General features: G+C 53.8%; 1 protein-coding gene across 2 annotated transcripts in view; it reads right to left on the bottom strand.

Moving 5' to 3' along the window:
- The window catches only part of cdk12 (cyclin-dependent kinase 12), a 39,284-nt gene extending 12,181 nt beyond the window's left edge, over window positions 1–27,103 (bottom strand). Inside the window, exons 1-7 of one of the 2 annotated variants that reach the window (XM_055656744.1) lie at window positions 25,520–27,103; window positions 11,978–12,916; window positions 10,672–10,848; window positions 9,731–9,870; window positions 4,090–4,260; window positions 2,364–2,553; window positions 1,710–1,766 (exon numbers count right to left, since the gene is read on the bottom strand). In XM_055656744.1, coding sequence (XP_055512719.1) covers window positions 1,710–1,766; window positions 2,364–2,553; window positions 4,090–4,260; window positions 9,731–9,870; window positions 10,672–10,848; window positions 11,978–12,916; window positions 25,520–26,583 — 2,738 coding nt within the window. In that variant the 5' untranslated portion in view covers window positions 26,584–27,103. The remainder of the gene's footprint in view (window positions 1–1,709; window positions 1,767–2,363; window positions 2,554–4,089; window positions 4,261–9,730; window positions 9,871–10,671; window positions 10,849–11,977; window positions 12,917–25,519) is intronic. The other variant, XM_055656745.1, reaches the window with a different exon arrangement.
- Between the last annotated feature and the right edge of the window lie 259 nt (window positions 27,104–27,362).

Raw genomic sequence — 27,362 nt, 5'->3', positions numbered from 1 at the left:
GGACAATGCCTGGGCAGTCCCTGCTCCTGTCCTGTCCTGGGATGTCAGGACTTTCATATGAAGAAAGACTGGATAGACTCGGCTTGTACTCGCTAGAATTTAGAAGATTGAGGGGGGATCTTATAGAAACTTACAAAATTCTTAAGGGGTTGGACAGGCTAGATGCAGGAAGATTGTTCCCGATGTTGGGGAAGTCCAGAACAAGGGGTCACAGTTTAAGGATAAGGGGGAAATCTTTTAGGACCGAGATGAGGAAAAAACTTTTCACACAGAGAGTGGTGAATCTGTGGAATTCTCTGCCACAGAAGGTAGTTGAGGCCAGTTCATTGGCTATATTTAAGAAGGAGTTAGATGTGGCCCTTGTGGCTAAAGGGATCAGGGGGTATGGAGAGAAGGCAGGTACAGGATACTGAGTTGGATGATCAGCCATGATCATATTGAATGGCGGTGCAAGCTCGAAGGGCCAAATGGCCTACACCTGCACCTATTTTCTATGTCTATGTACAATCCTGAGCCTGGATTCCGTCTGCCACTGTCTGTCTGGTCCTCGTGTGATGTCTCTGTGCAGCCAGGAACACTTTCAGCATCAGTCTGGTGGCATTGACAAACCTGCTGGTCATGGAGCATCATCGACAGAGCACCAGCAGGTAGGTCTGAGCCCAGTGGATGCCCAGTGCACTCAGCCCTGCGTTCTCACACACCTGCTCCCCATCACCCTTTGCTGACCACATTTGGATTTTCCGTTCCTGATTGAATCTAAACCCTTCCTGACATCTAGCGGGACGTGATCCACAATGTCTGTTCCATTCACTTTGTTTGCTCCTCAAATTAACGCGATGAAGCCAGTCGGTGAGGACTTCCTCCGGCAGCTCCATCAGCTGCCTCACTGTGACCCTGATCTCATCGTAACACCAGTCATGGGGATGTCTGCACATGGTTCAGTACCATTTGCCTCATTTAACTAATGACACAGCCTGAGCCTGCATTCAACATGACCTGGTCTACACCGCTCATCATGCATCACCTGCAGGTCTCCGCATTCTGTTTCCATCCCCAATCAGACAAGTTGGAAATGGTGCAAGTGTCCAACACTAAAGGGCAGAACTAGAAGGTGAGAGGGGGAAGTTTAAAGGAGGTGTGCAGAGCAAGTTGTTTTTACACAGCGGGCGGTGGGACACATTCCCAGGGGTGATGGTGGAGGCAGGTATGATCGTGGCATTCAAGAGACAGAGAGTGGAGGGATTGAGGCAGACGAGATCAGTTAACTTGCCATCATGTTGGCCATGGCCATTGTGGGCACAAGTGCCTATTCCTGTACTGGTCCATGTGAACACATGGGCATGGCCTAACCCAGGCCAGGAATGGGCTTGGCAGTGGCCTGCTGGAGTGCCCCACTGGTCATACACAGACGAGGTGGGCTTCCTCTCCAGTGACCCTCTTGGTCACAAACCGATTCAGGGATGGTGAGAAGATGAAGGGCTTTGGTTGGACGGGCAGCAGATGCTGAGGTTGGGTCATTTGCAAACTCTCTCTGCATGTGGGGTGTGATGCCATTCTCTTAGGGTCCATGTAGGAGTGATCAATAACCTCCCCGTCTGTGCCGCCAGCCCCATAGACAATACACCGTGCTCTCACCAAGAACCAGATCCCGATTCGCACACACTCACACTCACTCAGGGCTGAAATACAACACAATACTGCCCACTCACCTTTCCTCAGAGTTGTACAATCGCGCCAAGCCAAAATCTGCCAGTTTAATCTGCCCACTGGATCAAGAGAACAAATCAGTCACACAACGTCTCTGTAACCCGCCACGTTACACTCCTCACCCCACTCCCCTTCATAGAAACCCCCCTAACACACCCCACTCCCCTTCATAGAAACCCCCCTAACACCCCACTCCTCACCCCACTCCCCCTCATAGAAACCCCCCTAACACCCCACTCCCCCTCCCACACCACAGTAGTCCTCACCCCACTCCCCCTCCCACACCACAGTAGTCCTCACCCCACTCCCCCTCCCACACCACAGTAGTCCTCACCCCACTCCTCTTCATAGAAACCCCCCTAACACCCCACTCCCCTTCATAGAAACCCCCCTAACACCCCACTCCCCTTCATAGAAACCCCCCCCAACACCCCCTCCTCACCCCACTCCCCTTCATAGAAACCCCCCTAACACCCCACTCCCCCGCCCACACCACAGTAGTCCTCACCCCACTCCACACCCCCTCCCCCTCCAACACATTTGTCCTCACCCCACCCTCCCCCTCCCCTACTTCACTCCCCACCCCACACTACAGTAGCCCTCACCCCTAGACACCCACCCATCCCCACACCCCTCACCCCCACCCCCCTCCCTACCTGTTGTTGAGGAGGATGTTGGAGCATTTGATGTCCCGGTGCAGGAAGTTCTTTTTGTGACAGTAATCGAGGCCATCCATCAGCTGCCTCATGAAGGATTTGATGTGGTCCTCGGTGAAGTGCACCAGCCCGGACTCCAGAAGCCCCATCAGGTCATGGTCCATGTACTCAAAGACCAGGTAGAAGGCCCCTGGAACACACAAGCGACAGTGATGGAGACCGAGTGGGAAGCAGCCAGTTACATGGCACCACATGGGCAATATTCAGCAAAGGATGTTGTGTTTCATGAGTAACACATAGTCTCACTCAACTACCAGTGCTCACCATGGTTACACCCCCACCCACTTCAGGACTCGCCTCTGGCCCATGCCCATGCTTCACATTCCACACTGACCCAGCACCAACTGTGAATGTGCAGGGCCCAGACCAACACCGACCTGTCCCAGCCCCCCCGTTACACAACCTGTCCCAGCCCCGTTACACCAACCTGTCCCAGCCCCCCCCGTTACACCAACCTGTCCCAGCCCCGTTACACCAACCTGTCACAGCCCCGTTACACCAACCGTGTCCCAGCCCCATTACACCAACCTGTCCCAGCCCCCCCCCGTTACACCAACCTGTCCCAGCCCCGTTACACCAACCTGTCACAGCCCCGTTACACCAACCTGTCCCAGCCCCATTACACCAACCTGTCCCAGCCCCGTTACACCAACCTGTCCCAGCCCCGTTACACCAACCTGTCCCAGCCCCGTTACACCAACCTGTCCCAGCCCCGTTACACCAACCTGTCCCAGCCCTGAGCATGGCTCAGACTGACAGTGCTTTGACTCCATGAATGAGCAGGATCGGAGTTTAGCTACTGATCCCCACCCACCATACGCTGGGACATAGACAATTATACACAACTGGGAAGCCTGGACCAGTCACAGCTTCTGTAGAATGCAGAATATCACCAATGAGGAAGCTGAGTTTGGTAAATAACTGCGCTGGAATTATGTAGCAACAGTAGAATATCACACAATGCTTTGCGATTCCTTGACCCCGCGCTGCCCTGACTCCGCTTGACCCCGCGCTGCCCTGACCCCCGCGCCCTGACCCCGCTTGACCCCGCGCTGCCCTGACCCCGCTTGACCCCACGCTGCCCTGACCCCGCGCTGCCCTGACCCCGCTTGACCCCGCGCTGCCCTGACCCCGCGCTGCCCTGACCCCGCGCTGCCCTGACCCCACTTGACCCCACGCTGCCCTGACCCCGTGCTGCCCTGACCCCACTTGACCCCATGCTGCCCTGACCCCGTGCTGCCCTGACCCCCGTGCTGCCCTGACCCCACTTGACCCCACGCTGCCCTGACCCCGTGCTGCCCTGACCCCACTTGACCCCACGCTGCCCTGACCCCGTGCTGCCCTGACCCCGCTTGACCCCACGCTGCCCTGACCCCGTGCTGCCCTGACCCCGTGCTGCCCTGACCCCACTTGACCCCACGCTGCCCTGACCCCGTGCTGCCCTGACCCCACTTGACCCCGTGCTGCCCTGACCCCACTTGACCCCACGCTGCTGCCCTGACCCCGTGCTGCCCTGACCCCGTGCTGCCCTGACCCCACTTGACCCCACGCTGCCCTGACCCCGTGCTGCCCTGACCCCGCGCTGCCCTGACCCCGCTTGACCCCACGCTGCCATGACCCCGCTTGACCCCGCGCTGACCTCACAGGCCACACTGTTGTCGACTACCTTTATCCTTTTTGAAGTCGAGTGCATCCTGCTTATCGGTCACTATCTCCTTCATGTTCACCACACTGGTGTGGTTCAGCTGCCGAAGGATTTTGATTTCTCGAATGGCTGTGATGGGAAAGCCTTCTTTTTCATTATCGAGACGAACCTTTTTCAGAGCAACCATCTCACCTTGGAGAAGAGAGAGAGTGTTTACTAATGTCATGCAACATAGAACCATGCAGCACAGGCACAGCCCTTTGCCCAACATGCTGCCAACTTAAACTAATCTGTGGAACAACAATGGCAGGTATTTCTGGGAATAATACAGAAGGTGCAGGATCAGTTCATTCCAAAGAGGAAGAAAGATTCTAAGGGGTGTAAGGGGTGATCGTGGCTGACACGGGAAGTATAACATAGCAAAGATGAGCGGGAAACCAGAGGATTGTGCAAAACTTTTAAAGAGCAACACAAGATAACTAAAAAAGCAATACGGGAAGAAATAATGAGGTACGAGGGTAAGCTAGCCAATAATATACAGGAGGATAGTAAAAGCTTCTTTAGGTATGTGAAGAGGAAAAAATGAATTAAGACAAATGTGAGACCCTTGAAGACAGAAACAGGTGAATGTATTATGGGGAACAAGGAAATGGCAGACACGTCGAACATGTACTTCGGATCTGTCTTCACTAAGGAGGACACAAACAATCTCCCTGATATAGTAGTGGCCAGAGGGCCTAGGGTGACGGAGGAACTGAAGGAAATCCACATTAGGCAGGAAATGGTGTTGGGTAGACTGATGGGACTGAAGGCTGATAAATCCCCTGATAGTCTGCACCCCAGGGTACTAAAGGAAGTGGCTCTGGAAATCGTGGACGCATTGGTGATAATTTTCCAATGTTCTATAGACTCAGGATCAGTTCCTGTGGATTGGAGGGTAGCTAATGTTATCCCACTTTTTAAGAAAGGCGGGAGAGAGAAAACAGGGAATTATAGACCAGTTAGCCTGACATCAGTGGTGGGGAAGATGCTGGAGTCAATCATATAAGATGAAATAGCGGCACATTTGGATAGCAGCAACAGGATCAGTCTGAGTCAGCATGGATTTACGAAGGGGAAATCATGCTTGACTAATCTTCTGAAATTTTTTGAGGCTGTTACTAGGAAACTGAACAAGGGAGAGACAGTGGATATAGTGTACCTGGACTTTCAGAAAGCAGTTGATAGATTAGTGGGCATAATTAGAGCACATGGTATTGGGGGTAGGGTACTGACATGGATAGAAAATTGTTTGGTAGACAGGAAACAAAGAATAGGGATTTACGGGTCCCTTTCAGAATGGCAGGCAGTGACTAGTGGGGTACCGCAAGGCTCGGTGCTGGGACCGCAGCTATTTACAATATATATTAATGATTTAGATGAAGGGATTAAAAGTAACATTAGCAAATTTGCAGATGACACAAAGCTGGGTGTCAGTGTGAACTGTGAGGAGGATGCTATGAGGATGCAGGGTGACTTTGACAGGTTGGGTGAGTGGGCAGATGCAGTTTAAAGTGAATAAATGTGAGGTTATCCACTTTGGTGGCAAAAACAGGAAAGCAGATTATTATCTGAATGGTGTCAAGTTGGGAAAAGGGGAAGAACAACGAGATCTGGGGGTGGCAGTGTGAAGTGTCAACGGGATCAGGGGGTCCTTGTTCATCAGTCACTGAAATTAAGCATGCAGGTACAGCAGGCAGTGAAGAAGGCGAATGGCATGTTGGCCTTTATAACAAGTGGAATTGAGTATAGGAGCAAAGAGGTCCTTCAACAGTTATACAGGTCCCTGGCGAGACCACACCTGGAGTATTGTGTGTAATTTTGGTCCCCAAACTTGAGGAAGGACATTCTTGCTATTGAGGGAGTGCAGCATAGGTTCATGTAGGTTCACATAGAATGGAACAACCAGGCTTGTATACTCTGGAATTTAGAAGGATGAGAGGATATCTTATTGAAACATATAGGATTGGACATGCTAGAGGCAGGAAACATGTTCCCGATGTTGGGGGAGTCCAGAACCAGGGACCACAGTTTAAGAATAATGGGTAGGCCATTTGGCCATTCGGGCCAGCAGTGCCATTCAATGTGATCATGGCTGATCATCCACAATCAGTAACCCATTCCTGCCTTCTCCCCATATCCCTTGATTCCGCTAGCCCAAAGAGCTCTATCTAACTCATTTAGAAAGGATACGAGGAAAAACCTTTTCACCCAGAGAGTTGTGAATCTGTGGAATTCTCTACCTCAGAAGGCAGTGGAGGCCAATTCTCTGGATGCTTTCACGAGAGAGTTAGAGAGAGGTCTTAAAGATAGCGAGTCAGGGGATATGGGGAGAAGGCAGGAACGGGGTACTGATTGTGGATGATCAGCCATGATCACAGTGAAGGGCGGTGCTGGCACAAAGGGCTGAATGGCCTACTCCTGCACCTATTGTCTAAAAGCCTCAATCATATCTGAATCCACAACTACCCAGGCAACACGTTCTAAGCAACTGCCTCTCCAATTAAATAACATTCCCTGCACATCTTCTTTAATCTTTCTTCCACTCACCTTAAAGATGTGCGCTCTGTTCTTTGAGGCCATTTCTATTTCTACCCTTATAAAAAGGTTCTGACTGTCATCCGCAAATTTGGAGATGTTGCATTCAATTCCCTCGTCCAAATCATTACTATTTACAATATATATTAATGATTTGGACGAGGGAATTGAATGCAACATCTCCAAATTTGCGGATGACACAAAGCTGGGGGGCAGTGTTAGCTGTGAGGAGGATGCTAGGAGGCTGCAAGGTGACTTGGATAGGCTGGGTGAGTGGGCAAATGCATGGCAGATGCACTATAATGTGGATAAATGTGAGGTTATCCACTTTGGTGGCAAAAACAGGAGACTATTATCTGAATGGCCGATTAGGAAAGGGGGAGATGCAAAGAGACCTGGGTGTCATGGTACACCATTTATTAAAAGTAGGCATGCAGGTGCAGCAGGCAGTGAAGAATGCGAATGGTATGTTAGCATTCATAGCAAAAGGATTTGAGTATAAGAGCAGGGAGGTTCTACCGCAGTTGTACAGGGTCCTGGTGAGACCACACCTGGAGTATTGCGTACAGTTTTGGTCTCTAATCTGAGGAAGGACATTCTTGAGTACAGAGAAGGTTCACCAGACTGATTCCTGGGATGTCAGGACTTTCATTTGAAGAAAGACTGGGTAGACTCGGTTTGTATTCGTTAGAATTTAGAAGATTGAGGGGGGATCTTATAGAAACTTACAAAATTCTTAAGGGGTTGGACAGGCTAGATGCAGGAAGATTGATCCCGATGTTGGGGAAGTCCAGAACAAGGGGTCACAGTTTAAGGATAAGGGGGAAATCTTTTAGGACCGAAATGAGGAAAACATTTTTCACACAGAGAGTGGTGAATCTGTGGAATTCTCTGCACACAGAAGGTAGTTGAGGCCAGTTCATTGGCTATATTTAAGAGGGAGTTAGATGTGGCCCTTGTGGCTAAAGGGATCAGGGGGTATGGAGAGAAGGCAGGTAATATTAATAATAATAAAAATAAATTTTATTTATGGGCGCCTTTCAAGAGTCTCAAGGACACCTTACAAAAAATTAGCAGGTAGAGGAAAAACATGTAAGAGGAATGAAATAAATAGTAGAGACATGACTAGTACACAAATTAAAGACAGAATTCAATTCAACACACAATGAGGCAATGCAAGCACAGATGAAAAGGGAGGGGGGCGTGGGGCTAAGGATAGGCAGAGGTGGAGAGATGGGTCTTGAAGCGGGACTGTTGAGGGAGGGAGTTCCAGAGCCTGGGAGCTGCCCTGGAGAAGGCTCTGTCCCCAAAACTGCGGAGGTTGGACTTGTGGATGGAGAGGAGACCGGCTGATGTGGATCTGAGGGACCGTGAGGGTTGGTAGGGGGAGAGGAGGTCAGTGAGATATGGGGGGGGGGGGGCAGATGGTGGAGGGCTTTGTAGGCGAGGACCAGGATTTTGTAGGTGATCCGGTGGGAGATGGAAAGCCAGTGAAGTTGTTTGAGGACAGGAGTGATGTGATGCCAGGATTTGGTACAGGATACTGAGTTGGATAATCATATTGAATGGCGGTGCAGGCTCGAAGGGCCGAATGGCCTACTCCTGCACCTATTTTCTATGTTTCTATGTCTACCTTATCTACATCGCTCATTATTTTCTATACGATCAGATTGTTCCTCAGCTTCCAAATCTCCAGAAAAAAAGTAATTCGTTTGACGGCACTGAGCCTGTACTCACTGCAGTTTGGAGGGATGAGGCGGGACCTCATTGAAACTTACTGAATAGTGAAAGGCCTGGATAGAGTGGATGTGGAGAGGATGTTTCCATTAGCAGGAGAGTCTAGAACCAGAGGGCACAACCTCAGAATAAAAGGACGTACCTTTAGAAAGGAGATGAGGAGGAATTTCCTTGTTTGGAGGAAGTTGGATCTGTGGAATTCATTACCACAGACGGTGGAGGCCAAGTCATTGGGTATTTTTAAAGAAGAGATTGATAGATTCTTTATTAGTAAGGTTATGGGGAGAAGGAGGGAGAATGTGGTCGTAAGGGAAAGATATACCAGCCATAAACGAATGGCGGAATAGACTCAATGGGCCAAAGGGCCTAATTCTGCTCCGATGACATGAATTTATGAGCCATTTATATTTATAGCTAACACCCTCTAATCCAGAATGTAGAAAAAAAGAAATGTAGATGCTGGTTAACATCTGGACACAAGTGGACACAGAGTGCTGGAGTAACTCAGCGGGTCAGGCAGCATCTGTGGAGAACATGGATAGGTGACGTTTCACAGAGTGCTGGAGTAACTCAGCGGGTCAGGCAGCATCTGTGGAGAACATGGATAGGTGACGTTTCACAGAGTGCTGGAGTAACTCAGCGGGTCAGGCAGCATCTGTGGAGAACACGGATAGGTGACGTTTCACAGAGTGCTGGAGTAACTCAGCGGGTCAGGCAGCATCTGTGGAGAACATGGATAGGTGACGTTTCACAGAGTGCTGGAGTAACTCAGCGGGTCAGGCAGCATCTGTGGAGAACATGGATAGGTGACGTTTCACAGAGTGCTGGAGTAACTCAGTGGGTCAGGCAGCATCTGTGGAGAACACGGATAGGTACATGTCTGACCTGCTGAGTTACTCCAGCACTTTATGACCCTCTGATCCAGACAGCATTCGGGTAAACATTTTCTGCACCCTCTCCAAAGCCTCCACATCCTTCCTTGCAATGTGGGCGGCCTGAAATGCAGACAATACTCCAAATGCAGCCTGACCAAAATGTTCGAGCTGCATCGTGACTTCCCGACTGTTATACTCAAAGCTCAACGAGTGAAGGCAAGTATGCTGTGCACTTTCTTTGCCACTTGTGCTGCCACTTTCAGGGAGCCCAGGGGTCAATGCTGTTTATGGTCCTATCATGGCCTTTCTACTTGCCCTTTATATTCCACCGCCCAAGGTTCAGCAATTCACACTTGCCCGGATTAAACCCACCAATCAGCAAGTATAAGGTACAGCAAACATCATTCTGAAACATAAAACGCTTTTCACCAGTAAAGATGTGCTCAGCAAGGGTGAGTTGTGAATGCTGTTACCTGTGTCCTTATCCTTTGCTTTGTAAACTTGCCCGTACGTCCCCTCTCCAGTGATTCCAATGATGTCAAACTTATCGACACACCGCTTGCCCCAGTCGCTCTCCGTCTCCGTCTTCTCTCCATACCGAGGGCAGCACATTCTTCAAAGAGCAGCAAAGATGTGATTGGCAACAGGTTCAATACACAGACCCTCACTGTGGGACAGGTCACACACACACACTGACCCACACACACACTGACCCACACACGCACACACCGACCCACACACGCACACACCGACCCACACGCCGACCCACACACGCAGACCCACACACGCCGACCCACACTGACCCACACACGCACTGACCCAGACACACACATACTGACCCACAGACACACACCGACCCACACACGCACTGACCCACACTGACCCACACACAGACGCGCACACACACTGACTCACACACACGCACTGACCCACACGCTGACCCACACACACACACAGACGCGCACACACACTGACCCACACACACGCACTGACGCACACCCACACCCACTGACCCACACACACACAGACCCACACAAACACTGACACACACACTGATCCACACACACACAGACCCACACACACACAGACCCACACACACACAGACCCACACACACACTGACGCACACACACACACACACTGACCCACACACACACACTGACCCACACACACACACACTGACCCACACTGGGGGACACGTCCTCCCGCCTCCACTAGATGTGGCTCTGGTGACCCTCTCTGCAATCTACCCTCGCTGCAGTCTTGCAGCCAGCAACTGTGCAGCAAGGAGACACGCGTGCAAGGGTGGACCCCAGAGGCTGCGTCACGACCCTCAGGTGACCTTTGCTGACCACCCACTGACTCCCGACCCTTCCTTATAAAGTTTCACTGAATGCGTCCCGTCCCTGTTCATACTTGGGCCTCTTTTTCAGCACGGGTTGAGGCTGGGGAGGGGTCTTCTGCTCCGGGGAGGCTGGTGGTGAGGGGTCTGTTCCCGGGAGTTCTGGAGGGAGGGGCAGGTCCGCCAGTAAATGCCGTGTTCTTTGGTCTCTGTCTTTCTTCACGGGTTTGACAGCGGGACTCTCCTTCGGGCTGCAACACAAACAGAAATATAGAGACATAGAAAATAGGTGCAGGAGTCGGCCATTCGCGCTAGTATCGCCATTCAATATCTATCTACTGAAAACATCCAGTGAATTGGCCTCCACTGCCTTCTGAAGCAGAGAATTCCACAGATTCACAACTCTCTGGGTGTAAACGTTTCTCCTCGTCTCAATCCTAAATGGCCTACCCCTTATTCTTAAACTGTGACCCCTGGTTCTGGACTCCGCAACATCTAGCCTGTCCAATCCCTTAAGAATTTTCTATGATACCTCTCATCCTTCTAAATTCCAGTGAATACAAACCCAGTCGACCCATTCTTTCATCATACGTCAGTCCCACCATCCCGGGAATAAACCTGGTGAATCTACGCTGCACTCCCTCAATAGCATGAATTCCTTCCTCGGATTAGGAGGCCAAAACTGCACACAATACTCCAGGTGCGGTCTCACCAGGGTCCTGTAAAACTGCAGTAGGACCTTGCTCCTAAACTCAACTCCTCTTGTTATATCTCTCGGCCGGTCTACAGCGTCGAGTCCTCTGGCCCCTCACGTTTGCAAGCAGACGGACCTTGCTGAGGATTTACGGCTCAGGTTTCAAGGTCAAATGCAGAGAGGTTATTGTCAACACACATCAGACCCAGCAGCTCTGGGGGCAGCTCACGGGCGAGGTGAGGGTACACAGTGGGTGGGTGGGTGGGTGGGGACACAGTGGGTGGACACTGTGGAGGGAGTCAAAGTGGGGGGGGGGGGGGGGGACACACAGGGGGGGGGGGGGGGGGGGGGGGGGGTGGAACACAGTGGGGGGGGGGGCACACACACAGGGAGGACACACACAGTGGATGGGGTGTTCTGCATGCTCCAGCATCACTTCTCTCAGCAACATTAACCAGCGCCAGTGCCAATGCAACCTGCTGTAGCTCCTGCATTACTGCCGGCACGGGTGCCCACTGTAAATCCGCATGGTCTGCATGCCCTGAACGGGTTGCTGTAACTACTAAGAACTTTGGAGAATCACTCAGCAATCTTGTGTTTGCCCTACACGTGGTGTACTTTGTGTACAAAGGCTTTACTGCGACAGGTCAGAGCCCAACACGGGCGGCCTTGCTGTGCTTGCTTACCTCTCCATCTCGTCCTCGCCAGGCAGCAGTGGGGGCAGCGGTAGTGGTGGGAGGGTGGACGTCAGTAAGGACGGCACACAGTTGAGTGTGGGTGGCATGGGGAGGCCGCTGGTCAGTGCTGTTGTCCGTGCAGGTTGCAGCAACGTGCCGCTGGTGGGGAGGATCACCGGCAACACAGGAGTCGACATGGGTGGGGGTGCGGGCGTGGGGACGGATGCTGGAGGTGATGGCGGCAGCACTGGTGGTAACGGCAGCTGCACCGTGACCACCGGTGGTTGCGGCAGCTCCGGCTGCAACTCAGCCACAGGTTGCGGTCGGCTGCAAGTGACGGGGGGCAGGGGAGGCAGTTGTACAGGTACAGGGGGGAGAGTCAGGGGGGGGGAGGGAGGAGGTAATGGTGGAGCAGAACCACACGGAGGAAGCGGGGGCTTTTCCTGGAGGCTTTCGTTTGGTAATGGGGGCAGATTCTTGTCACGTTTGTGTGCCGGTGACCGGGACTCCTTGCCGATCACCACCAGCGGTGAGAGCGCCGTCTCCTCATCCTCCTGCTCCGTCTTCACCTTCAGCTCCGGAATCATCTCCTCCGCAGTGTCCCTGCCCGTCTTTACAGGCACCGAGTTTGCCACCTCAGTGGGTGCCGGGAGCACCTCAGGCTTTATTACTTTAGTCAATTTCTTGACGTCCTTCAGTGTGGCGGTTGTGGGCGTGCCGCTGCATGGTAGCTTGGCCTCTCTGCAGTCTTTGGTGCCGGCTTTGGCAGCCACCGCCGCGCGCGCCCTCTTGGTTTTGCTCAGCTCAGCGCCCAGGCTGGACTTGAGGGTGAAGCGGCTGGGTGAGATGCTGGAGTGGCCACTTGGTGACCGCGACTGCCGGTGTTTACTGTGTGAACGAGAGTGGCGTGTGTACAGCGGGCTCCTGCTCCTAGACTTGCCCGATCTTCTGCAAAGACAAGAAACAGTGAGAGCTCAGTGCTGGAGATGGACAGGCAGGGGGGGCAGGAGTGTGGGGGTTGGGGTCAGGTGGCCGGGGGGCAGGGGGCGGGGGCCTGGGAGGTGGGGGACGGGGACGCAGGGGGCTGGGGGGCAGGGAGCTGGGGGGGGGGGACAACTGGGTGCAGTCGTAGGTAGAGATAGAGGCCCTTTACCAAACACATTGTCAATCAACACTGTCCCATTCACTGCCATTAATACCACAGCCTTCCTCCTCTGCCTGTCCCAGCTGTGGGAACATTCAGACACGGTGACCAAGTAGCAACCATGACCAGCCTCTCCCCATCACTGACCTGCTCCAATGCAGGCAAGACCCCGGTGAATGTCCAGTGGAACCATCCTTCCTGCAGCAGAGGGCAGGCTTGGCGTTTGCCATCACCACCTGTGCTGTGCTGCCACCCACAACCTCAGCAACGCTTATCTCTCAGCACCCTCTCATATAGTGTACGTCCAGTCCCCAAAATGCACCTCGCTGCTGCCAATCCCCTCTCAACCTGCTTCCTGGTCTCTCTCTCCCCTGCCAACATTCACCATTCCTCCTTCACTCACTTCAAGTGGTTAATATAAATAACAGGCAGCATAACATAACAGTCCCAGCACCGATCCATGAGGTTCTGCCTCTGACCCTCCCCCCCCACCCCCACCTCCGCTCCTGCCTCCACCCCTCACCCCCCCTCCTGCCCTGCCTCTACCACTCCCCCTCCACCCCCCCTCTCCGCTCCTGCCTCTGCCCCTCCCCCCCACACTTCCTCCCTCATCCCTCCCCCCCCCCCACCCTCCGTTTCCACCAACGCAGACCCACCTGCACTGATGCACACCTGCATGCACACTTGCATCCCCACCCTGCCCCCTGCCCCCTGCCTGCATATGTGTAGTTTGCCGCACACCGGCTTACATTTGCCCCACCCATCACAAATCTTCCCCAGGTGTTACTGCGTTCCACCTGCATGCACTGGGCCCAGGCAGCAATGTAGCACTAGTGATGCATGGCTCCTGTCTGCAGCACAGTAACTGCAGCAAGCATCCACCTGCTTCTGCAAAGGACGGCTTAGTCTGCAAGTCAGCGGGATCTGTGTACCTGCTGCAGACACAATGCGATGGACTCACCAGCAGCTCCCTCCTGCGTCTCACACCCTTACAATGCTGAAACGTCCCTGTCAATGCATGTCCTCTGCAACCCTCCTGCATCTCTCCCTCTGCAGATGTTGTGCGAGGCAGTGCCGTGCTGAGCTGCAGCTCACCAGGAGAGTGGTGCATGGGGCTGCAGGGGCTGCAGTGGCAGCCTGACAGCGGCAGGCCCCATCGCCATGACAAGCTGCCTGCAATCTTGGTTCCCACCAGGTCCTAGTGCCCGCTGCCTACCTCACTGGGGCTGTCAGCTGTTTACATGTAACCTGTACAGCACCGTATGGAAGCTGACTGCCCTTGCCGTTTGAACCACATTATTATTACAGACTGGTCCCCTGGGTCATGGAGCCCATCCCTAGCGTCACGGAGACAGTCCCTGGGTTTGTTTTGTTTCAGTTTAGTTTAGAGATACAGTGCGGAAACAGGCCCATCGGCCCACCCAATCCATGCTGACCAGCGATCCCTGCACACACTAGCCTACACACACTAGCGACATTTTCCATGTGTACCAAGCCAATTAACCTACAAACATTTACGTCTTTGAAGTGTGGGAGGAAACCGAAGATCTCAGAGAAAATCCACACGGCCACAGGGAGTACGTACAAACTCCGTACAAGACAGCACACGGGTCTCTGGCACTGTGAGCTGCGTCACCAGACCACTCTCACGGTCACGAGGCCCATCCCCATGATCATGGGACTCGTACACACTGACATGAAGGCTTGTGCCTCACAATCAGCAGTGTGAGCGTGTGTGTGTGTGTGCGTGTGTGTGTGTGTGCGTGTGTGTGCACGTGTGTGTGTGTGTGCACGTGTGTGTGTCAGAGAGACAGTGTGTGTAAGTCTGTAAGAGCATGTGCGTGTGCACATCCGGCAGGGATGCCCAACAATGTTTTACCAAGTTCGGGAGGAGCCCAACATATGTGCTCGTGTACGTGTGCTTGTGTACGTGTGGAGTGAGTGCGTGTACGTGTGCACGTGTGCCTGTGTACGTGTGGAGTGAGCGCGTGTACGTGTGCGTGACTGGGATTGGGCAGGGCTGATCTACAATGTTTTACTACGGTCAGAGCCCAACACATGTGCAGTGAGCGCATATGTACGTGTGCGTGTACACGTGTGCGTGGCAGGGCTGGCCTACAATGCTTTACCAAGCTTGTGATGATCTGCAATGCCTCCTCCGTCCATGGACAGGGCAAGTGTGACCGGGACAAGTGTGGACAGGGCAAGTGTGACCGGGGCAAGTGTGGCCGGGACAAGTGTGGCCGGGACAAGTGTGGCCAGGACAAGTGTGGCCGGGCAAGTGTGGCGGGGCAAGTGTGGCCGGGACAAGTGTGACCGGGGCAAGTGGGACCGGGGCAAGTGTGGCCGGGACAAGTGTGGCCGGGACAAGTGGGGCCAGGACAAGTTTGGCCGGGGCAAGTGTGACCGGGGCAAGTGTGGCCAGGACAAGTGTGACCGGGGCAAGTGTGACCGGGGCAAGTGTGACCGGGGCAAGTGTGACGGGGCAAGTGTGACCGGGGCAAGTGTGGCCGGGACAAGTGTGACCGGGGCAAGTGTGACCGGGGCAAGTGTGACCGGGGCAAGTGTGACCGGGACAAGTGTGGCCGGGACAAGTGTGACCGGGGCAAGTGTGGACAGGGTTAGTTGATGCCGTGTGCCTGCTCATTACCAACCAAACCACCTGTTTTGATGCCATTGGTCGACTATTTAATGACAGCTCTCACTTTAAATTTAAATTATTAAATGACATCAAAGAAAAATGGCCCTGTATAGCGAGGCCTGTGGACCCCACACACCCTGTATAGCGAGGCCTGTGGACCCCACACCTGCTATAGGGACACAGCGGTAGAATTGCTGCCTCACAGCGCCAGAGACCAGGTTCGATCCTGACTACGGCTGCTGTCGGCATGGACCCGGGGGGCCGAAGGGCCTGTTCGGCACTACATCACTAAACTAGACTAAACTACAAAATACTGCATGAGCCTTGTACTGAACCTGGAGCTTGGACGTACGTCATGAATTCATCTCCCCCACTATCTTTTTTGTTGTTTGTGTACGTTGTGTTGTCCGTGTACGTCTTTGCAGTCGGTTCTGCGAACACCCGCTACACCCGCTACTCCCGACAGAACCTCGTGGATATCGGGGATATCGTTGTACAGCGTCAGCCTGCGGTTTCGGGTGCCTTCCACCGCAAGTATAACATCCCGGGCGACATAGCAAGACCACCGGGGTCCCCGTGGATTGTTGTCGGGTCTAGGAGGCGGCGCAGACGGAGGAGGGAGAGGAAGCAGAAGCGAGGCCGCAGGTCTGGAGCTTTGCTAAGGCTAAGGAATCGACCACACAAGCCACCTCTACCGAGCCTGTATCTCTCCAACGCCAGATCCCTGGTTCACAAAATGGACGACCTGGAAGTGCAACTCGCTGGGAATCGATATGCCCGTGACTGCTGTATTATGATCATCACCGAATCCTGGCTTCACCCGGGGATACCTGATGCTAGCATGCAGCTAGCAGGGCGCTTTCTGCTCCGCGGGGACAGGACTATGGACTCCGGTAAGAGCAGGGGAGGGGGTCTCTGTATATACGTGCATGAGAATTGGTGCAACAACGGGACAATCATAGACAATCATTGTTCCCCTGACCTCGAGTACATGTCTGTAAGATGCCGGCCTTTTTTTCTACCGAGAGAACTAACAGTCGTGATTGTCACGGCTGTGTATATTCCACCTGACGCCAATGTAAACAAGGCGCTCTCTCTCCTGCTGAACACCATTAACGAACAGCAGCGGGACCACCCCGAAGGTGTTCACATAATCGCAGGGGACTTTAATAAGGCCAACTTGAAGACTGTACTGCCGAAATTCTACCAACATGTCAAGTGTTCTACTAGAGGGGTGAACACGCTGGATCATGTTTACACCAATATCAAGCACGCGTATAGAGCCATCCCCCTCCCCCAACTCGGCCAGTCAGACCATCTCTCCCTCCTGCTCTCTCCAGCCTACACCCCCCTCAGACGCAGTGCCAGGCCCACCATAAAATCTGTTACAACCTGGCCTGAAAATGCACTCTCCAATCTACAGGACTGCTTTACCCAGACAAACTGGGACATATTCGAACACCAGGACCTGGAAACTCTCACAGAATCGGTGCTGGACTATATCAAGTTCTGCATCGGAAATGTGACTGTAGACAAAAACATACGGGTTTTCCCAAACCAGAAACCCTGGATGTCCAGTCAGGTCCGCACACTCCTCAGAGCCCGCGATGCTGCCTTCAGGTCAGGTGACAGAGCTCTGTACAGGGCTGCTCGAGCCGACCTGAAAAGTGGTATTAAAAAGGCCAAGGCGGATCACAAGAGGAGCATAGAGTCCCACTTGTCCAGCAATAATACACGGGAGGTATGGCGGGGCATACAAGACATTACCAACTACAGAGGCTGTGCCACAAAGTCAGAAGACCTGAGTGCGCCGCTGGCAGAAAAGCTAAATTGCTTCTTTTCCCGCTTTGAAACATCACAACAGCAGCACTCACCTGCTACAGCCCTGTTCCCACCCTCACCTGGCTCCTGTACTACCCCACTCACTGTCGGGGAGCACGATGTCAGACGGGTGCTCCTGGCAGTGAACCCCAAGAAGGCTACCGGCCCAGATGGAGTCCCTGGTAAGGTGCTCAAAGCGTGCGCCCACCAGCTCACTGCCATCTTCACCAGAATTTTCAATCTCTTCCTGGCCCAGGCAGTTATTCCGTCCTGCCTAAAATCAGCCACAATCGTCCCTGTGCCGAAGAAGTCTCCCATCACCAGCCTTAATGACTACCGTCCTGTTGCCCTCACTCCGGTAATCACGAAGTGCTTCGAGAGATTGGTCCTCCAGCACTCAAGGACTATCTACCACCAGACTTCGACCCCACCAATTCGCTTATGACCAAAACAGATCCACAGAAGACGCCATCACCGTAGCTCTCCACTCTGTGCTGAGCCATCTGGAGCAGGGGCAGAGCTACGTCCGGATGCTCTTTGTGGATTTTAGTTCAGCCTTTAACACAATCATCCCGGACATCCTCATTGGTAAACTGGTCACTCTCGGCCTCCCCACTGTCACATGTGCCTGGATTAAGGATTTCCTCACAAACCGGCCCCAGACTGTGAGACTTGGCCCCCACCTCTCCTCCACTCGCAGGTTGAGTACCGGTTTCCCCACAGGGCTGTGTGCTAAGCCCCCTCTTATACTGTCTCTACACCTACGACTGTAGTCCGGCCCACAACAACAACCGCATCGTCAAATTTGCTGACGACACTACTGTGGTCGGACTTATTTCAAAGGGAGACGAGGCAGCCTACAGAGAGGAAGTCCTGAAGTTGACAACCTGGTGCTCAGAAAACAATCTGGCTCTGAACACCAGGAAAACAAAAGAGCTCATTGTCGACTTCAGGAGGCACAGCACCGACTTAGTCCCCCTACACATTAACGGCGAGTGGGTGGAGAGGGTCAACACCTTCCGGTTTCTCGGCGTCCATATCGCGGCGGACATCTCCTGGACAGGACAACACGACAGCGGTCATCAAGAAGGCTCAGCAGCGGCTGCACTTCCTGAGGGTCCTCAGGAAGCACAACCTGGACTCTAACCTGCTGCTGACCTTCTACCGCTCGTCCATCGAGAGCCTGCTGACATACTGCATTACAGCATGGTATGGCAGCTGCACCATGGCAGACAGGGAGAGGCATCAGAGGGTAACCAGGACAGCGCAGAGGATCATTGGTTGCCCTCTCCCCTCCCTGATGGACATCTACACCTCCCGCTGCCTTAGCAGGGCAAAGAAGATCACCAAAGACAGCTCCCATCCTGCGTTTGGACTGTTCGACCTGCTGCCCTCTGGAAGGCGCTATAGGTGCATCAAATCCAGGACAAACAGACCCAGGAATAGCTGCTCCCCGAGAATTATATCTACCATAAATTCAAATCCACACATGCACTGACTACACCGCCCAACAGGACTTCCATCTGTATATATGTATGTAGCGCCGTAGAATTTGTGCACCTATTCCCCCCCCCCATCTCCCTTCTGTTTTGTTTTTCTGTTTCTTGTTTTTTGTGTAAAATTGTATGTATGCACTGAGTACGAGCAGCTTTCAGTTTCACTGTACATGTATAGTGACAATAAATGGCATATCTATCTCTGCTCGGACGAGTCGACTCGAAGGGCCGACTGACCTAACTCTGCTCTCCGACTCATGACGACTCGCTGTCAGCGCCCAGTCTATGCGGCAATCCCACATTTACAGCATTACATGCACCTTACTTTACAAGATAGATAAATGTGAGGTTATCCACTTTGGCGGCAAAAATAAGGGGGCAGATTATTATCTCAATGGAGTGAGGTTAGGTAAGGGGGAGGTACAGCTAGACTTTGGTGTCCTTGTACACTGGTCACTTAAAGTTGGCTTACAGGTACAGCAGGCAGTGAAGAAAGCTAATGGAATGTTGGCCTTCATAACAAGAGGATTTCTGTATAGGAGTAAAGAGGTTCTTCTGCAATTGTATAGGGCTCTGGTGAGACCACATCTGGAGTATTGTGTACAGTTTTGGTCTCCTAATTTGAGGAAGGACATCCTTGTGATTGAGGCAGTGCAGTGTAGGTTCATGAGATTGATCCTTGGGATGGCGGGACTGTCATATGAGGAAAGATTGAAAAGACTAGGCTTGTATTCACTGGTGTTTAGAAGGATGAGGGGTGGGTTTTATAGAAAGGTATAAAATTATAAAAGGACTGGACAAGCTAGATGCAGGAAAAATTTTCCCAATGTTGGGCGTGTCCAGAACCAGGGGCCACCGTCTTAGAATAAAGGGGAGGTCATTTAAGATTGAGGTGCGAAAAAACTTTTTCACCCAGAGAGTTGTGAATTTATGGAATTCCCTGCCACAGAGGGCAGTGGAGGCCAAATCACTGGATGGTTTTATGAGAGAGTTAGATAGAGCTCTAGGGGCTAGTGGAGTCAAGGGATATGGGGAGAAGGCAGGCACGGGTTATTGATAGGGGACGATCAGCCATGATCACAATGAATGGCGGTGCTGGCTCGAAGGGCCAAATGGCCGCCTCCTGCACCTATTGTCTTTGTTTCTATGTAAGTGGGGGAGCGGTCTGTCTGTACAAATATAAAGAGGTGCACAGGTCGTCCATCACGTCCGAGTGTAAATGCTGGAACAGTACGGGGCAGTACTTATGGTGAACCCCAAGAAGGCTACCGGCCCAGATGGAGTACCTGGTAAGGTGCTCAAAGCGTGTGCCCACCAGCTCACTGCCATCTTCACCAGAATTTTCAACCTCTCCTTGGACCAGGCAGTTATTCCGTCCTGCCTAAAATCAGCCACAATCGTCCCAGTGCCGAAGAAGTCTCCCATCACCAGCCTTAATGATTACCGTCCTGTGGCCCTCACTCCGGTAATCACGAAGTGCTTCGAGAGATTGGTCCTCCAGCACATCAAGGACTATCTACCACCAGACTTCGACCCCCACCAATTCGCTTATCGCCAAAACAGATCCACAGAAGACGCCATTACCGTAGCTCTCCACTCTGTGCTGAGCCATCTGGAGCAGGGGCAGAGCTACGTCCGGATGCTCTTTGTGGATTATAGCTCAGCTTTCAATACAATCATTCCGGACATTCTCATTGGTAAACTGGTCACTCTCGGCCTCCCCACTGTCACATGTGCCTGGATAAAAGATTTCCTCACCAACCGGCCCCAGACTGTGAGACTCGGCCCCCACCTCTCCTCCACTCGCAGGTTGAGTACCGGTTCCCCACAGGGCTGTGTGCTAAGCCCCCTCTTATACTGTCTCTACACCTACGACTGTAGTCCGGCCCACAACAACAACCGCATCGTCAAATTTGCTGACGACACTACTGTAGTCGGACTTATTTCAAAGGGAGACGAGGCAGCCTACAGAGAGGAAGTCCTGAAGTTGACAACCTGGTGCTCAGAAAAAAATCTGGCTCTGAACACCAGGAAAACAAAAGAGCTCATTGTCGACTTCAGGAGGCACAGCACCGACTTAGTCCCCCTACATATCAACGGCGAGTGTGTGGAGAGGGTCAACACCTTCCGGTTTCTCGGCGTCCATATCGCTGCTGATATCTCCTGGACAGACAACACGACAGCGGTCATCAAGAAGGCTCAGCAGCGGCTGCACTTCCTGAGGGTCCACAGGAAGCACAACCTGGACTCTAACCTGCTGCTGACCTTCTACCGCTCGTCCATCGAGAGCCTGCTGACATACTGCATTACAGCATGGTATGGCAGCTGCACTATGGCAGACAGGCAGAGGCTTCAGAGGGTAACTAGGACAGCGCAGAAGATCATTGGTTGCCCTCTCCCCTCCCTGATGGATATCTACACCTCCCGCTGCCTTAGCAGGGCAAAGAAGATCATCAAAAACAGCTCCCATCCTGCGTTTGGACTGTTCGACCTGCTGCCCTCTGGAAGGCGCTATAGGTGCATCAAATCCAGGACAAATAGACTCAGAAATAGTTGCTTTCCGAAAATTATAACTACTCTTAATTCAAATTCACATATGCACTGACTTCACAGCTCAACACCCGGACTTCCATCTGTATATATGTATATAGCGCCGCAGAATTGTGCACCTATCCCCCCCCCCCCCCCCCCCCCCCCCCCTTCTCCCTTCTGTTTTTTTGTTTTTCTGTTTCTTGTTGTTTGTACTAAATTATATGTATGCACTGAGTACGAGCAGCTTTCAGTTTCACTGTACATGTATAGTGACAATAAATGGCATATCTATATCTATATCTATGTATACCACCCCCACACTAACATGGGGCCTGCCATAGGTCAGGTAACTGGGGTGCATGCCATGTGGGAACTGGGCCAGTCCCCGTATAGACTGGGCAAGGCCACAGACAGTCGTGGTCAGTGGATCATTCATGGGCCGCTAGAGAGATGGCTTTCCAGATCATACGTTGAACCACCAATAGAGAACAGACTCTCTCAGATCTGGAAATGAAAAAAAATTCTGATAATCCTACGGGAAACACTTGCAGATAAAGGGGCTGAAATAAAGGCCGCTGGGTTTGTGTGATGGGACAGGTGAGTGGCTCTGTATTCACTCATGTGTATGAAAGGTGCGGCCTGTTAACAGGAGCTGACGGGGGAGGGGAGGGGTGCCACTCATGAGTGCAGTCTCCACAGAAGGGTGAGCAGGGAAGAACAGTCTTCAGCCACTGGGCCTGCCACTGACCGCGGTCTCTGCCCACACATGCCCCCGGGCTCGGTCTATCTACAGAGGGCACAGCCATGGGCATGTTCTGCCGAGCATTGCGCATGCTTCACTGGCCGTCCCATCACCCTCCAGGTGTCCCCTCACCATGACCGTCACTTCCCATCCCCCCCGATGGTCACTCCTGACAAAACCTACCAGTGACCGTCACTCCTGGTGCCCACTCACCCCGATGGTCACTCCTGACACCTGCCAATATAGGTCATTTCTGATCCCCCCCCGATGGTCAAGCCTCAACCTGGCGTGCACAATCAAATAGAACAAGTTGTCCTACAACTTTAGGCTGTGCACGCCGTACGCACGAAGACCCACTGAGTTCCCCCAGCGGCTGCAATTCCTGTCTCAACATCCTTGTGAATAATCTCTTCTCCGCCATCTTTAGCTGATCACATCCTTGTTGAAGTGTGGTGACTGGAATGGCGACTATAATATTCCCAACACAGTCTAACCAATGTTTTGTAGAACTATAACATGATGTCCCAACCCAGGTAGTCTAGCCTCGGCCAATGAAGGCAAGCACTTCTTCACTCCACTTTCAGGACGTATGTACATGTACCACAAGGTCCCTCTGCTCAACACTAGTGCCCTGCCATTCACTCTGTGTGTGTGCCTGTCTGGTCTACACTTGTCCCTTACCTCTCCCACTTTAGCAGTTGATGGAGCTGCTGCTGTAACTGTCCCCTCACTACCATTGCCAGCAACACCTTTGTCCAATAAACGCTGCCCACCACCTTGCCGACAGACATCCTTCACAAGCCCGGCCTCTAACTAAAGCCCATTCTGACTCCAGTCCATGGCTCCTCCTGGCTCCCACATGTGCTCACCGCTGCACGGTCACCTAACCCGCCGCGGGACAGGGAATTCAGACCATTGAGTCTGTGCTAGCCCTCAAAGCAATCTGATTCCCAGGCCCCTGGTTCTCCCCTCACTCAGCAGCCTCTGGGCTATTCCAGCACCCACCGAGAGGCAGGTTACATTGGAGGGGGCCGACCCCATCTGCACGGAATCTTTCTCGGAGCCACGATGGAGTGCAGAGGGAAGCAAGGCCACTCGGCCCATCTAGCCCTGGTGAGGACAGAGGTGGTGGTGAGGAGGGGAGTATGTGGTGGCGCGTGAAGTTAGAGGCTGATGTACATTCACCGCAACATGAGGCCATTTCACCCATCGTATCCATGCTAGCTCCCAGCACATCAATGCTGTGTCCCATTCCCCCTGCCTGTAGTGTCTATTGAAAGACTGATTCACCACCTACATCCTGTCAGTGAGTTCTGTCCCGTGATGATGTAGCACATAAATACTTCCTCATACCACCCCCTGTATCTTACACCTATAATTCTGAACCCCTCTCCCTAAACAAGCCCACGTTGTCCCTGTCCACGTTCAGTCTCATCCACGTCCGTCACCGCCCCAGTTCAGGAACGTTCTCCAGCCTCACCGTGGAGCCGAGAGCCCAAACCTACTCACAGAACGTCATCTCTGAAGCCTCTAACTGCTCCTCCCCGTCACATACTCACACAACCTCTACTGTCCTCCTCTCTGCCCCTGGTACTGAGCACAGGAGCTGCTCAAACACGCCCTGCAAGGGCGATGCACACGTGCAGCCAGGTTCTTGTGCTGCCGCACGTTTACAGATGCACCTCTGCTTACCCTCTCCTTCGTCCCTCACCAGCGCCATGCATGTTTCCGTGTTCCCACACCCACTGCGGTATTGCCTGCTCACCCACGTTAAAGCTGCGACAAGTTGCAGATTCTGCCAAGCATTGCGCATGCTTCACTGGCCGTCCCATCACCCTGCTGGTGTCCCCTCACCATGACCGTCACTCCCGACCTCCCGACCTCCCCCCCCGATGGTCACTCCTGACAAAACCTACCAGTGACCGTCACTCCTGGTGCCCACTCACCCCGATGGTCACTCCTGACACCTGCCAATGTAGGTCATTTCTGATCCTCCCACCCCCTTGCGCACACACTCATACATTCACACTTCACCCACCCCCATCCCCATCCCTCCCTCCCTCCCTCTCCACACCCTCATCACCCCCCCCCCCCCCCCTCCTTCTTCCACCCTCTCAGCCTGCCCAGGTGGCGACAGGCACCTCCATTACTGGCTGCTCCTAAAGTCACACAAGGCTGCAGGGAGGGGCAGGGGGACAAGGAAATCAGACCAACCTCAGACCTCAAGAGGGGGCGGCCGTGCCCAATATTGGGGTGAAGGGGGAAGAGGACAGGGAGGTGGTGAGCATGGGGAGGGCGCAGAAACACAAGGGGGGGGGGGGGGGCTGATTCGGCCCCCCTGTCTACTGACATCACTGCTCCGGGCTCCTGCTATGAGACACTTGTCCCCCACATATCGCCCCTGCCCTTCATTGCTTCAGCCACAGCCCGCCCATCACTGCCGGGATCACCTGGACAGGCCTGACACAGGCCTGAGCCCTGGGTCTGGAGCCTGGTGACTGGGCCTAGAGTCTGGGCCTGACTAATACCTGAGCCCTGGGGCCTGTCTGACAGGCTGCTGGGGGCTCGGGTGCTGAGCTGGAGTGTGGAGCCCAGGGCTGCCGACATGCCCCGGGGTCCCAGCGACTGACCCACACGGTCCCTGGGCCCACACGCCTCCCCCTCCCCTCCCCCTCCCCCAGGCTCTCTGTTGGACCTGATACCCTCTCCCTCCCCCTGATCCCGACCAAGTCACCTTTGCCCCTACACCGTCCATTAATGCCCGACCTACCTGCCTGCTGTACCTGCCCCCTCTATGTTCCCTCATCCCCCCCTCGCTCTCTCTGCTCCCCCCCTCTATGTCCCCCACCGCATTCTCTGCTCCCCCCGCTCTATGTCCCGCACCGCATTCTCTCCTCCCCCCCCCTCTATGTCCCTCTGCTCTCCATCCCCTACCCCGCTCTTTGCTCCCCTCCCCCACTCTCCCCCTCCGCTCCTGCTCCCCTCCCCCACCATGCACTCCCCCCTCCCCACACGCTCTGCTGCTCCCCTCCCCCACTCTCCCCCCTGCTGTCCCCCACACGCTCTCTGCCCCCTCCCCCACCATGCTCCCCCCTCCCCCCGCTCTCTGCTCCCCTCCCCCACGCTCTCTGCTCCCCCTCCCCCCCCCCCCCCCCCCCCGCCTGCATGGCTGTACCTGTTGCTGGGGCTCTGGCTGAAGGAGCGACGACTGTAGGGGCTGACGGAGCGTCTCCTGCCGTAGGGGCTGGGCGAACGCCCACTGTACTCGTACGAGCTGCTGTGCCTGTCGTAGCTGGGCGATCGCTGCCGGCCATAGGGGCTGGACGATCGCTGCCTGCGGCCGTAGGGACTGGGCGAACGTGCGGTGTAGGTGGCGTGGTAGGCTGCAGGCTCCCGGGAACCATAGTAGGGAGGGCTGGCAGACTGTTTCCGCACAGAGTCAGTGGGGCTCCGGCGATGCCCGTCGTAATTACTCAAAGTCCGCGGCCTGTAGCCCGGGCTGCCCTCGTAGCCCTTGCTGTGGCTGCCAAACGGGCTGTCCTCTCGGTGTGGGCTGCTGGAACGCCTGCGTCTCGGGCTCCCACCTTTCTTTTTCGGACTGGAGGACGAGCGATATCCCCGCGGCGTTTCCTTGCTTTTCTTCTGGCTCTTTAGTCGCTCCTTGTGTGCTGACCGCTGCTCTTTCTCACGCCTCACCCTCTCTTTGGACGATTTGGAAGACTTTGCCTCCTTGCTGCTGTGCTTGATGAGTGGTGATGCTCGCCCCTTCTTCCCACTCTCTTCATCCTCAACCATCTGCCTTTTAGATGAAGTCCTCTCTCTGCTGCCACTGGGCTTGCCAGACTCCAGCTTCCTGCCCCGCTCCTTAACCCTCTCTGTCTCCTTCGACTTGTGGTGTTCCTTAACCCGTTTGTGTAGATGATGATGGTGATGCTTGTGAGCTTTTACTGCTTTATCCGAACTTGTCCGTTCTTCCTTGTCCCTGCGGTCAGAGCGGATGGTGACCTCGGAGAAAGTATCAGAGTCCGAACTGATGTCGTCGTACTCCACCAGAGACTTCACCTTGGTGAGCGGTGGCTGTGTGGCCACCCCCGGCGAGTCTCGGCTGTGCTTGGCTCGGTGCCGCTTGTGCCTGGACGCTGCTTTGCGCCTCTCTCTGCTGCTGCTGGGGCCGGGCTGCAGGGAGCACAGGCCACTGCCTCCATCCGCCTTGGTCCCGGCTCTCTCCGAGCCTGGCATCCCACAAAACAAAAGCAAGAAAATTAATGGTGAGGTGTGCTGGTGGCAGCCCTGCTCCTCTGGCTCAACATTCACCCCAAGGGTTCCTTATCTTCCATAACCTTTACTCTGTCTCTGTCAACTTTACTTTACAGGAACTACTGCCTGGCATTTGCAATTTTCCTGTCAATGTTTTGGCTCCTGAAGAATTTGTTACAGGATAGGCGCCTTTCCCAAACATTAAAAACTTATTTTATTTCGTTCTAAGTTGAGTTCGAGTCCGGCAAATTGGATTAGCGAACGTCAAAAAAACTTGTATCTGGTATTTAAGTTTTTATCAATAATATCGCTGTGGTTCTCGGCAAATGAGTCTATCAGCGTGTATATAGGATATTCTGCACTAGGGTTAGCAGCCCAGGAGCCGTGTCTGGCCAGTCCTCGGGCCGATGGATGCGGATTGCGGGCAGGAGCCTGAGCTCAGCTCTACAAACACCGACGCCATTGCGGCTTCAGAGCCGCTCCGCCGGAAACACCCACTCCGCAAAGGTCAAACGTCTACTTCCGGAACGCCCCCTTTGCTCATAAAACCGCGAGGCGGCGCTGTGGGCGCCTGAAATGTCTCATCCCCGGCACTTGGGGCGCTGTCGGCGCGGTGGGCGCCTGCAATGTCTCATCCCCGGCCCACGGTGGCGCTGTATGCGCCTGCAGTACCTCATCCCCGGCACATGGTGGCGCTGTGGGCGCTGTGGACGCCTGCAGTACCTCATCCCCGGCCCATGGTGGCGCTGTGGGCGCTGTGG

This window comes from Leucoraja erinacea, chromosome 27, assembly GCF_028641065.1.
Source record: "Leucoraja erinacea ecotype New England chromosome 27, Leri_hhj_1, whole genome shotgun sequence".
Classification (NCBI taxonomy): Eukaryota; Metazoa; Chordata; class Chondrichthyes; order Rajiformes; family Rajidae; genus Leucoraja; species Leucoraja erinaceus.
Note: the sequence above shows the minus strand (reverse complement) of the source record. Positions and strands in the feature narration are given on the sequence as shown.